Source organism: Macadamia integrifolia, unplaced genomic scaffold (assembly GCF_013358625.1).
Source record: "Macadamia integrifolia cultivar HAES 741 unplaced genomic scaffold, SCU_Mint_v3 scaffold2615, whole genome shotgun sequence".
Lineage (NCBI taxonomy): Eukaryota > Viridiplantae > Streptophyta > Magnoliopsida > Proteales > Proteaceae > Macadamia > Macadamia integrifolia.
In genome coordinates, this window is record NW_024868833.1 from 15,872 (window position 1) to 29,924 (window position 14,053).

General features: G+C 35.9%; 2 protein-coding genes across 2 annotated transcripts in view; one reads left to right on the plus strand and one right to left on the minus strand.

Moving 5' to 3' along the window:
• Positions 1-726: 726 nt before the first annotated feature.
• On the plus strand, positions 727-2,745 carry LOC122066846 (G-type lectin S-receptor-like serine/threonine-protein kinase SD1-13). Its single transcript, XM_042630670.1, is given in 7 exon segments — positions 727-733; positions 866-982; positions 1,070-1,308; positions 1,350-1,560; positions 1,762-1,999; positions 2,193-2,343; positions 2,440-2,745. Coding segments are annotated over 7 exon segments (1,269 nt in total).
• A 1,249-nt stretch (positions 2,746-3,994) lies between these two features.
• The window catches only part of LOC122066847 (secoisolariciresinol dehydrogenase-like), a 15,544-nt gene continuing 5,485 nt past the window's right edge, over positions 3,995-14,053 (minus strand). The window contains exons 2-3 of the mRNA XM_042630671.1: positions 13,286-13,320; positions 3,995-4,916 (exon numbers count right to left, since the gene is read on the minus strand). Coding sequence (XP_042486605.1) covers positions 3,995-4,916; positions 13,286-13,320 — 957 coding nt within the window. The remainder of the gene's footprint in view (positions 4,917-13,285; positions 13,321-14,053) is intronic.

The window sequence follows — 14,053 nt, forward strand, 5'->3', positions numbered from 1 at the left end:
TTTTTGTTATATAATCCAGGGAGTGTGTCTAGACATTAAAAATGCAGACGGATAGTGTTCTTTGGAGAAGAGAGATAGACTAATGGGAATATTAACATATGCCACGTTCTTAGACAATGTTATTCTTTTGCTTCTTATATAATCCAGGAAGTGTGTCTAACCGTTGAGAATGCAGATGGATAACGTTCTTTCTTCTTCTTTTATATTATATAATTGTTTTTGGCCTAATAAATTACACAAGGCTGTCCCTTGGAACACATTATATACATAGTTGACCTGATTGGAGGATTGTCTTTTGTGGGGTGTTAGATATCTGATTTCCCCCTCTTTTCTGGGGATTTGTTTGGACGAAACTTCAACTCAACAGAACTGACAATGGAATATAAACTAAAATAAATAAATAAAAACTCAAATCATTCAGCATTTCTATGAATATACCAACCACTGTTCAAACAAGAAAAACGACTCAAACACAGGGAAACTGTCATACAGATCAATTTTTATTGATTTTTTTTTTTTTCTTTCAAACTAAAAATAAGTTATTAAGGATCCAATTTTTATATACGTCCGATGCATACGTGATGTACCTTTCAACCGTTGGGGGGGGGGTGAGGGGGCCGAAGTGAGACTTTTTCCCTAATTTATTCTACTAAGAAAATTTAACTATATGCTATATATTGATGTTTTGCTACACAAGATTTTTAGTCTTTGTTTCATTTGTAAGAAATGGAAGGTATAGTCATATATAGTAATAGTTTTTCCTGTAATTGAATGAAGTTAACTATCTATCTACAAGGTTCAAGGTAAATTTTAAATTAGATGAAATTATTGGTTTACTAATTTATTTTTATTCATAAAAATGCAGACAATCCAACAAAAATAAGGGTATATATTATAATACTCTTAGCAGTTTTGGGAACATGTACAATCACAATGGTTGTCATTTTGTATACATTTTATCAATCCAAGATAAAACGAAAAGGTAAAGTATTTGAATTATCTCTATTTATATTAAAAAAATTTGTAGCCTTATAATTATTATTTTGTGTCCTTTCAAAATCAAAATCAGCGATAAGGAAAAAGCTGCCAAATGCATCAGGGTTGGATATAGCTGGAGAGAACACTTCACACTCTCTAATGGGAAGTTTCTTAAGAGATAGTGTAAAGAATGGAGAAGATCAAGAACTCAAAATATTTGACTTTGATAGTGTCAAAATGGCTACAAACAACTTCTCATTTGAGAACAAAATAGGAGAGGGAGGTTTTGGAAGGTAACTTTTCTACCTAAATGAATAAATAAAATGGAAAGTTATTTGGAAAATTTTCTTTTTATCTCATAATTTCTTCAGGGTGATCTTCAAACTGGACAAGCTATAGCAATCAAAAGGCTTTCAAGAACATTAGGACAAGGAATGACAGAGTTCAAGAATGAAGTTATTTTAATTTCCAAACTCCAACATAGGAACCTTGTCAAGCTTGTTGGTGTTTGCATTGAAGGAGAAGAGAAGCTTTTGCTTTATGAGTATATGCACAACAAAAGCTTGGATACAATCTTGTTTGGTATGTTTGTTGTAGCATTTCTTAGTTCCTAGTTCATCTATTTTTTATTTTTTTTCAAAAATATGCATAAAGTTACATTGACTACCTAGTTTTCTCTAATCAAATTGCAAAAATAACCAAAAGTAGATGCACTTAATTTTGTTCAAGATGTACATAAGTGATACTTAAGCAGGTTATTTACTGGGTGACATTGATGATCAGACCCAACAAAACAAGCAGAATTGGATTGGACTAAGCGCTTCAGGATCATCGAGGGAATTGCTTGTGGGATACTTTATCTTCATCGTGATTCTCGATTAAGAATAATTCATAGAGATTTGAAGGCAAGCAACATTCTTTTAGATGAAGACATGAGTCCAAAAATTTCAGACTTTGGCATGGCAAGGATCTTCGGATGGAAGCAAGAATTAGCAAATACTAATAGAGTGGTTGGAACATAGTAAGTATGAATTCTATTTAATATAGACTTAGACACAATCAATAGCCTACAAAGAACCATTAAATAAACTATTTACTCTAAATATATCCTTAGTTTTACTCTAATATAAACTATTATTTTCGCTTTTTGGAAGAAAATTGGAAGAGTATGAGCTCTAAGAAGTAATGTTACTGAATGTTTTATGCATGCACAGTGGCTACATGGCACCGGAGTATGCCATTCAAGGAATAATTTCTGAAAAAACAGATGTCTTCAGCTTTGGCGTCTTGTTACTAGAGATTGTGAGTGGTTTAAAGAATACTAGCTTCTGTGATGATGAACAACATCTATGCCTTTTGGGTTATGTAGGTTACATTTTATTATCCTTTTTATGTTATTTTTAATTGATGGTTTAAATTTTTCATCTTAAATTCTCTTAATGAAACTTGAGAACATTTCAGGCATGGCAATTATGGAATGACAACAACGGAATGCAATTGATTGATCAAACAATAGTGAAAAGTTGTCATCCACTTGAAGCAATGAGATGCATACATATAGGGCTCCTCTGTGTGCAACACTACGCAATGGATAGGCCAACTATGTCTAAAGTAGTTTCCATGTTTAATACTAAAACAACAATAACCCTTCCTCATCCAAAAGTTCCTGCATATACTCCAGAAATGAATCATATTAATTTTGGTTCTTATGGGAGTGGTGTATACTCTATAAATAAATGTTCAATTTCTACCATTGAAAGCCGATAAGGAGCATAGTTATTTATAATGTATCTTTTTATTTTATTTTATTTTTTTTGGGTGGGGGGGGGAGGGGGTGGTTTGGTGTGGGAGTATACTAACAAATTTGCTTCCATTATGTCTAATATATTGTTTTTCTCTTTAACTTTTTTGTAATTGTATATTATTGTCACTATAAAATTGTAATATAAGTTAATTTGATTTGAATGATTGGTTTTTCTTAAGCATCATTTGATAATGTTCCCAGAAACGCGTTTCTACTTTTTTTGTTCCTAGAAACGGAGAAACGGGGTAAAAAGCGTTTGGTAAAAGTGTTTCATTTCACTTGTTTTTAGAATTGGAAGCAAAAATTTATGGTTCTAGAAACGCCCCAGACGAAGCGTTTTTGGACATGAGTTGTGCCCAACTAATTACCCTCATGCCCGATAAAAGTGCCTTATCAAACTGCTGCCCAACCCGTCATCATGCTTCTCCTTTGAAGTAAAGAACAACAATGGAGGTCTACTCCTCTACAACTCCTCTACAACCTCACTCTTCAAATCTCTTCTGCAAGTCTCGTGAATCCACTACTCCCATGAACCCTCTTCAACCAGTCTAAGCGGTCTTATCACTTCCCAACTAGTGATTTTTCTGCAAGTTGTGACAGGGCAAAGCAACCGTCGATTTTCTACAAATCTGCAAGATTCTTCTTCGATACCTCTCGTCGACCTTTAAAATTCTACTTGTGACCTCAAATCTCTCTAGATCAAGATCTGGTTCTCATATCCCTGTGCTGCTCTCCAAAATTCTGCAAGGTACGCTCCTGTTCTTCCCAAGTTCCATTGAACCCTAAAATGCATGTGTTAAATGATTGAGTAGCTTTAAAAGGTGCTGTTTTTTTAAACGGTTTTTGTTCCTAGAAACGGTTTATCAAACACCCAAAAATCCGTTTCTGTTCCCAGAAACATGAATTTATGTTTCTGCCGTTTCTGGACAAAGAAATGACAGAAACGTTATCAAACGATGCCTTAGTGTTTTAACAGCTTGAATTTCCTTATGGTCATCTCTTATCTTTTGTGAAAGGAAGAGGAAAATGAAGGAAGTGAGAAAAAGTACAAAAAAATCATTTTCTACTTTTACGATTTTCTAGTGTTTCAAGGGACAAAAGTACCAACCCCATTTCCATCACTTCTCTAAAATGTGCAACATCTCAAGTTCCATTTTCCTTATATAAGCGCAAAACAATACCTAACTGGTAGTGGGTCAGAAATCACCACCATCAAAAGTACATATTCAGCGGCAGTAATATAAGAACCTTAGCTACATTATACACCAAAGAATTTTTCCATGGTTTTATATTATTTTTGGAAAGAGGATCTCCTGAAAGGCAACATGACCCTTGCGTCAGTTTTATTTTTTCTAGCTGGTTGAAAATACTAAAACTGGTATTTGCAACAGTAAATCCTCCATCAATGACAAAATTATGCCCACTCACACATCTTGATTCATCACTCCCAAAATAAATTGCAGCCACAGCAGTATCTTGTGCAATCAAGGTAACTCCTTTGAGACTATTCATCCCTGTAAACCTCCTTTCAATCTCATCATCATCAGACTCAAAGATATTCCTAGCAAGAGGTGATGCAGTAGCTGATGCTGAAATACAATTAACTCTTATCCCAAGCCGACCTAGCTCTGCTGCTGCAATCTTTGTGAGGCCTACTACCGTATGCTTTGAAGCTACATAAGCATGAGAGACTAACCCTCCCATGACTGAACTGATACTCCCATTGTTAATGATGCTGCATTGTTTTCCTGGTAAAATGACACGGGCTGCATGTTTTTTGCCTAAGAAGACACCGGTGACATTAACGGCGAGGACCCTTTCAAAGTCGGCGATTTCATTATCTGTTGTCCTTACTTTTGATGGATCAATGATCCCGGCATTTTTGAACATTATGTCAAGCTTTCCAAATCTTGAAACAGCCTTGTCTACAGCGTTCTTCACATCATCTGCTTTGGTTACATCGCAATGCACGAATAAGGATGTTTCTGGGCCAATTTCGTTCCAGACAGAGTGGCCCAAGTCATCTTGGATGTCAGCAATAACTACCTTACAACCTTGCTGGCTGAACAATATGGCAGTAGTTTTACCAATGCCTGCAGCACCTCTAGTGATCACTGCAACCTTAACTTCTAGTCTGCAAATGGTGATAATCCTTGGTTAATAGTAAACACTGAATCACAATTGGTTTACTAATTCCAAGTTCAATCAGTTGTGATATAACTTTCCAAAATAGGCTGCTGATCAAACCTACAGATCGGGAGAGTAAAATTAACACACCAAAACTCAAGCACAAGAGTGCAGAAACTTTAGTTCAGAATGACCTTAGTAAAATAACAATATCTTGCTCAATATAGGTTGGAATATTTGATTTCAAAGTGTTATATTTGTTTCGAATTCTTGACCATATTGAAGATTGACCCACTCCAAAAAAATTTGGCTGCAATCTAAATGAGATTTTTTCTGCGGTGTCTGTGATGATAGCAGAGGGGTTGTACAGATAAGCCCAAGCTCGGAGCCCATCAATGATCTTGTATAGGAGCGTAGGCCTTGTGGTATGGTACAATCACTACCGACTGTGACCTGATGGATTGACCCGACTTGGAGGAATATATAAATGTATTATCGTCTTGTTGAGAAAGCAGTGTCAGATTTAGGGTTTCTGAGTGAGAGTTTTTGGCTGTGAGTTTGGTTGTTTTGGAGAGATCTCTATTGTAATCTTTCTTCCAACATAGTGAATCATTTTTTTCTTCGCCTGAGGATGTAGCACACCACATCGATGTGTAAACCTCATTAAATCTCTATGTCTTGTGCGAATATATTTGTTTTTCATCATTTTCTTTGGTGTTTGTTCTAACACCAACTAAACAAAGGACACTCAACCATACAACTTTAATGACAGAGGTTTTCTCAGATAACCACTGTAGGGTGCTTGAAATAGCTCGTCAAGTTGGCGTATGAGTGAACTCTTTTTGTATTGATTTTGTTTGGAAATCATGAGTGAGACCAAAACCAAACAATTAAGAAACTTTAGTTTTTGGTAGGTTTCGGTTTCGTTCAACACGATTTTGATTTTTCAATATTGGTTTAATATCGGTTTAGAAAGGTTTGTTAATGAGTTTGAACCACAATGTATTTAGGAAAGATTCAGTAAAAATACTTTAAATCATCTTCCCCAAGTCAAACAAATAAACAACTACGAATAGGGAAATTAATATAATGTGTTCATGTTGTAATCAAAATAAAGACGAATAAATTGTAAGGAGAAGATAACTAATATTGAAATCAATAGATAAATAGAAATTGTAGCGAAATAATTATTACAAATCAAATCATTGTAAAGGGAAGATAGCTAATATTAAAATCAATGGATAACTAATCACTAAGAAGATAATTAGTATTGAAATCACAAACTGAGCCTTACTATTAAATTATTCATTTAATTGTCCAACTATTTTATATAATGTACAAGGAGATCAAAGGAAGCATTGTTACAAATCAATTTCCCTATTCACAATCTCAAACTTATTGATTTGTAACGATTCTCCTTACGACTAAAAATTTCCCTACTAATATTGAAATCAATAGATTATCAATTCACCTATTCAATACCTCATGCTCAAATATTTTTATCATCGGTTTCATTCAATTCAGTTTTTGGTCTAGACATCGATCAAGTTTATGAGGTTTGATTTTCAACCAAGTCGCTTAGACCCAAGTTCAAACTCAATCTGATAAGGATTGATTTGATTTGATCCAAGTTTTTTAGATCGATTTTACTGATTCGAGCTAGCTTTTGACAACCCTGTGGAAGACAGCATAAAGAGAGAGAGAGAGAGAGAGAGAGAGAGAGAGAGAGAGAGAGAGAGAGAGAGAGAGAGAGAGAGAGAGACAGCTTCACAGTGTAACATGCCAATCGTGATTGATCGCTTCCTAATGAAAATAAAAATAATTCAGTATCATAAGAAATCTGCATAGTCATCGTGTTAACTGTTATCTTTCTTGTTCGTTTTATTTCTTTCTTTTTCCTCTTTCTCCTTGTTTAGGGAATCAAATTCCCAATCTACTTTCTATGAAATAGAAAACTAAGATTCTTTCGTTCAATCCAATCTCCCAACTCTCTCTCTCTCTCTCTCTCTCTCTCTCTCTTGTTCTTTGCCTCTTGATGGGCAAGGATTTTGCTGTAAGATTTCCAATTAGGTGGGCTAGCATAGTCAAAGATTTGTTTCCAAAACCTGTTTAGTGGTGTTGACTAAAGATGAAGTAAGCAGAAAGAATCCAATATTATTTGGTAAGTGATCTCTATGGAGATATTGGATTCTATTAGCACACCTTAATGGTATGAAATATTTATTACTATGTGTGGACCTAAGGTATTGTTTCCTTAATGGGGAGGAACCCTAATTTTATTGCAGGATTGGTCCCTACCCTCACCCCTATGTATAGTTATCACTGACCCATTAAGTGAGGCTAACGACCAAAAGCAAAAGGGAAAGAGGGTAGACTAGACCAACATTGGTCGTGTTGTACGAGGAGCATACAAAAAGACACTGAGGAGTTCTTATTCTTCAGCCATGGATTCAGGTATGCCTAAAACATGTTTTTGTAGTGTTTTTCGTGCATGCTTATCGATCTTCATGAATCGTTCCGTATTTATTTTCTTTCATCTGCTACTTCCAAATGCATATGTACCGTGTTAGATGTCAACCGTGATTGATCATTTTGTAACACATTATTAATAGATGCATCTAACAAAAGGAAGGTTTGTCCCTATCAAACAAGAAAAAAAAAAAAACAATAAAGTAGTCCAATTATTTCATTCGAAAAAAAATAAAAGATTAAAAAACCTATGCAGTATAGTAACAAATTTGGAAAGTCATTGTGATAACTATGTCTGCAGTGATTGGGTCGTCTCACAAAATATTCTATATTTTTTATTTATTTTTCAAGAGAGAAAAAAAAAAATTCAGATGTGAGTGGCCAAAAGGGCATGGTACAGATGAAATGAGAGAAAAAACATAATAACAAAAATCTTGTGAGAGGCCGCTTGGTACAATACTATTTCTCTATTCCAGTGAAATTAGGTTTCTATTTTGGTATAATACTATTTCTCTCATTTTATTTTGCACTCATTAGACTCATGTCTCCTGAAAATGAAGTTCCATCTTATTTTGACAAAGTAAGAAAATGGGTGAAGAGTCTATCTCTTTACCCACCCTTAACAATACATGAGCTTGGGCCTTATGTATTTATCATGTTACATGCAAACTGTAATTAACCCAAAAAAAAAAAAAAAAAAGGATAGGTATGTCCCTACCAAACAAGAAAGAAACCAATGCTTTTATTCAAGAAGAAAAAAATATGTAATGAATTTGCAAAGTAAGTCATCATGATATATATATATATATATATATATTTTTCCTTTGCTAAGAGTCATCGTGTGCAGCAGTGATTGGTTTAAGTATGGGTTTTTTAAACCTACAAGATTTCCAGCACTCTTTGTTAGAAATTAGCAATGGGTTTTTTATTGTAAAAAAGAACAAAAGAATTTCAACCAAGGAAAAACAATGAGAACATAAATAAAATAAAAAAATGAGGGGGGTGGGGTGGGGGTTGGGAGAGAAAGTTCTCCAAAAGTCAACTTGACTTTTGCACCAACTTAGGGATCAATGGGAATGCAAGTGGAAACATCAACAGAAGTGGGATTTCTGTCTATCATGTGGGGAAGAGCGAACAATCATTTCACTGTCCCATATGTCTTGGCACATGGGCATGCTGCATTTTATGATTCAAAAAGCAGATGGGAGAGAGAGCATGCAGAACGCATTAGGTTCAGAATGCTTTTCTTTTCTTCTTCTTCTTTTTTTTTTTATCCCAACATTGTTGGGCAAAATGTTGGACTTCATTACAAGTTAGTTATATAAATGCATGTAAATTAGTGAATGCATATATTCTTTCTCCCCTCTATATATCTATATATATATATATATATATATGTGTGTGTGTGTATCCAATGGATCATTTTAATCATCAACAAAGGGTGTCAGCGGTCAGCGGCCATTACAAGACTCATTCCACCTGAATCCCAGTTATTGGTTGGGTAAATGGAAAATATTCTCTGTATTAATTGATCTCTAACATGGAGAATTTATAGGATGTAAGAATATGCCCTAGCCATTCCACACAAGAATAGAATGAAAAGGTTACAACCATCTTTTTTTTGTTAGAAGTCCAGAATTTATTAATAAATAAAGAAGAAGAAAAAATATAGTACGAAAGCCTGAAGTGAGCCTCCACCTTCGGCATTGCCATCAACAGAGGCTCCCACAATCGCTATCTCATAAATCTAAAGCGAGTATGACTACCTAAATATATCTCTACATGTGATATGGTTAACCAATATAAGAAATTTAGATTTGGTAAAAGTCCAAACTATGGATGACCGAAATCAAGTTTCCTAGAATAGGAAAACTCCTATATCAGCCAATATTTTCCCATTTATTGTTTGAGAAATAGTAACCACAATTGAACATTTGCTTCGAGATGGAAGGATGTCAATGCCACATGGTTTGCTTTCAAAGTCTCATGCAGATGAAAATATTGCTTTGCTTTACATAATCGGCTAGCTAGGTCTTTCCTAGGATACAGATCCTCTTCAATCACTATGGCATTTAATTTCTTTACAATCATCCATCCAACAGCTGGGAGGATTTGAATACGTACTCCAACACTATCAACAACTAAAGATATGTATCAAAGTCCTCCCAGCCATTGTATTAGTGATTAGAAAATAGTTATAGTTGGAGAGGATTTTTTTGTCTTCCCACTTTAGAAACGAGGAAAAAGCTTGGCCAAATTGGGTGGAAAATGGTGAGCTCAGTTTGGATCTGATCCATTTTTCTCTTAAGCACTATTTTAACATAGAGGCCTAATAAACTGGATAAATCTGATCACAAGAAGGACCCTTAAAATGGGCTGCAACTAGGTTAACTCTTGGGAGGGAATAGAGTTGGTTCTGTCTCTGCCCTCACATCAGCATCTCTCTCTTACTTGGTACCAAATTATAATGGGTCAATTCATTCTGCATGCTAGACAATCAAGTAATATCATTTTGTATTAATTGAAGCTGTGTCAGGTGCTTTCAGGGTGATTTGGGATCATGCTTTAAGGAATTGGTAATCTGACCCCCTGTTGACTTGCTTTTTAAAATAAAGCCTTTCACTCTGTGTTGATCCTGTGGCTCAGTCACTGAATGAGTTTAATTTGGACGATTCTTGTGATTCTTATGGATCAGAACCTAGTCGCCAATTGAGTTGATTCAGTCGAAATGTGTCAAACTTGGTAATCTGAAAAACGCTTTCTTGCAGTCCTGTCTTTTTTTTTTCCTTTCTTTAACTCCTCTAACACTTGTCTAAGGGTGTTAGGAACCCTCGTTACGAGCAAGAATTGTGGATTTTGGAGTTTTCCTTCTCCATTGCCTAATCAGAATCTTATACAATATGTTTGAGTTTACAATTCTCCATAACATAATTTTGAGTTAATTCTGATGCATTAAATATAGGGATGATAAGTTCTTTCTTTATTTTTATTTGGTATTTTTCCTAGTGTTTGGAAGAATTGTTATGAATCCTTAGTTTCACAATGTGAATCCTGATGCAGTTCAATAAGACTGATTGGGATTCTATGTTTCGATTCAACATTAACTGCTATACCATTTAATCATTGATAACACTTAAATTTTCAAATGAGCAGAAAAAAGAGGGAAACTGCTCCACTGAACATAAATATGTGGCCCTCTCCCGAAACACCCCAAGCAAGACTCAAAATATTAAAACAAACCAGGAGATGGGAACACAAGCAAATCCGGCGATAATTCCTAACAACAATTTGAGTCATATGATGTACATAATAACAGTATTCAACATCGTTTTGTGAGATCATCGCAGTGAATACTATATCTCTAGAAGCTCAATCAAAGGACTTCTAACCATTCAATCTATGTAGGCACCATTTGACAACGTTCCGTTTCTACCATTTCTGCGTTTTCTTATTCCCAGAAATAGAGAAACAACCTAAAAAGTGTTTGGTAAAGTTGTTTCGTTTCACCTGTTTCTAAGAACATAAATCAAAATTTATGCCTATTTATAATTCTAGAAACAACTTTGATGAAACAAGTCCGACTTGTTTCGTCGTTTCTAGAAACGAATTTGAGAGAAAAAAAAGGTTGTTGTGCCCGATAAATCTCTCAACTATTTAAACTTAAAAAGAGGCAACCGAACCCTCTCTTCCTTTTGGGCATCCGATGATACTATTGGTTTTTTTAGTGGCATTATGTCTGCAAAAAACGTTTTAAGAAACAGGTTTATCAAAAACCAAAAAATCCATTTTTGTTTCCAGAAACCTGAAAAGCCATTTTTTTTGTTTCTAGACATAGAAACAGCAGAAAAGTAATCAAACAGTGTCGTAGTATATGTCTCAATCAATTGTTGGTGTACGATGTCTTGTATTCCATCACAGTTTAATTTAGGGAGTACTGGTGCAGTGCCTCGACAGGCAAGACGGCAGTCCCGCTAGCTAGTTAGCAACCGTGGGGGTTGCAAGGGGGGTAGGAGGCCCCCTGCATAGTAGGGGGTGTAGGGGGGGCACAGCCCCGCGCTTTAATTTTTTATTTGAGGACAATTGTATACTTTCCGGATTAGGGTTTTTCGCTATATATTTGTAGCGAAGGTTTCTTTCATTGTAATGCAAACAATACTGAGAGGCGTGAGGGACGAGAGTTATAACACTATTCTCCATTGATAGTGAAGCAGGATCTCATTTCACCGGGGACGTAGGCAATCTTGCCTAACTTCGTACATCTTTGTGCATTGCTTGTTCTTGTTTTTTCCATTATATTTTGCATCATTTTAGGGTTGCGATTCTAAATCAACAATTCTATGGATTAATTTCTTGATATTTCTGAAACAGTGTGTTTGAATGCTAGTGACAGAAGCCGGATGCAATCAACCATGCCTACGTTCTTCCAAGGAACAATCCCTTTTCTGAACAGCCAGACCACCCAGCTAGTCCATACAAACATAGTTTCAAAGTGTTGAGGGTCGTTTCAGTTTGCCAGAAAGATGTAGTGAAACAAATTATGAGATATGCCATGGAGAACCCCCTATTTCTTATTCCTAATTATTTACTTCCTATATGGAGTAGTTGTTGAATTCATATTTGTTGAACACCGAGAAAATAGCAACTTGACAAACCCTTATCATTCCTCCACATGGAAGATTCAATGAAGAACGGATCAGAATTCCACTTTTGAATGGTCTAGTTTGGCCATGTCATCTCTCCACATATCAGAAATCAGTGAATCACTGAGCATAGAAACTTAAATCCTTTTCTAAATTCAATTTGAAGCAACATGAAAGGATGCATGATATGGTCAATCTATGTGGAACGGTAACCCTTTGGTTCAACTTTGGTCACATGACGTGCCCTACATATATGCATTCATCACAAACACATGGTTTAAGAGTCCAGAATCATATATGGAATTAGTCTCCATCAAAACTAATCTGAATTAGCCTATAAATTGGTATCCAAAAGAAGAAACAAGGATTTTCCAAAATTTATGATTTTTTGGAGTTTTTTATGTTAGATCAAACACCAAGAAACACGAATAATAAAGAGACAATAGATCCGTACGACACAGAGATTTAACGAGGTTCACACACCAGGGTGGTGTGCTACGTTCTCGAGCGAAAAAGAAGATGATTCACTATTCAGAAGAGAAATTACACCCTAGCAGCGGCGAGGAAAAACTCGCCCTGAAACCCTAGCTACGTGAAAACCCTAGAATACAATGACTTTCTCAACAAGCAACAGTATATTATATATACTCCAAAATCGTGGGTCGACCCATCGGGTCACGGTCGATCCGGTCTAACCATACCGCGGGGGCGTCGCCACCAAAATATGTCAGATCAGGTCAATCTTCAAAACCGGTCAAGAATTCGAGACAAACTTAACAAATCTCCACCTTGCCTTGAATTCTCCTCCAACAGATAAACAAATAGTTAATATATTCATCTTCTCCAATAGCCCTCCAAAGAGCTGAACTTAAACACAACAAACACCAAGTAAGTTGAAGCAATGCTCGAACTTACCAACACATAAAGGCTTAGTCAACATATCAGTTGGATTGTCTTCAGTACCAATCTTCAACACTTGAATATTACCTTGAGCAATTATCTCTTTTATGAAATGATACCGAACATCAATGTGCTTTGTCCTCTTATGACACATTGAATCTTTAGTCAAGCGAATAGCACTCTGGCTATCACAATGGACAACAGTCACCCCATGATCCATGCTGAGTTCTCTTAACAAACCTCTAAGCCAAATAGCTTCTTTAATTGCCTCAATCACTGCCATATACTCTGCTTCAGTGGTAGATAATGCAACTGTAGCTTGTAAAGTAGCTTTCCAACTAACTGTACTTCCTCCAAGAGTAAATACATAGCCTGTGAACGACCTTCTGTTATCAAGATCACCTGCATAATTTGAATCAACATAACCAGATAAACTATCACCATTCCTCCCAAACTCCAAACAAACACCAGAGGTCCCTTTCAAGTACCTAAGTATCTACTTCACTGCTCCCTAATGAGCTTTATCTGGACATGACAAATATCTGCTCACCACACTGACAGCTTGTGAAATGTCAGGACGAGTGCAAACCATAGCATACATAATGGAGCCAACTGCACTAGAGTATGGAACACATGACATGTACTCCACCTCTTCATCTGTCTTAGGTGATAGAGCAGTTGAAAGTCTAAAATGAGATGCAAGAGGAGTAGTTACAAATTTAGCATCTTTCATGCCAAAATGATTCAATACCTTCTCAATGTACTTTTGTTGAGATAGCCATAGCTTCCCTGCTTTTCTATCCCTCTTGATCTCCATACCAAGGATCTTCCTTGCTGCCCCCAAATCTTTCATCTCAAATTCAGAACTTAATTGTTCCTTCAACCTATTGACCTCATTCCTATCTTTTGTTGCAATCAACATATCATCAACATAAAGCAACAAATATATGAATGACCCATCAGAGAGCTTTCTGAAATAAACACAACAGTCATATTGACATGGTGTAATATCCCGCTTCTTAAACCCGGTCTGATTTCGCGGTTGAACCGGTTTAACCATGCAGGAACCGAGCCAGAGGATGTTAGAGCGGGTTCCTTATGGGCTATGATGGCACGGGTGACCTTAAACACCGGC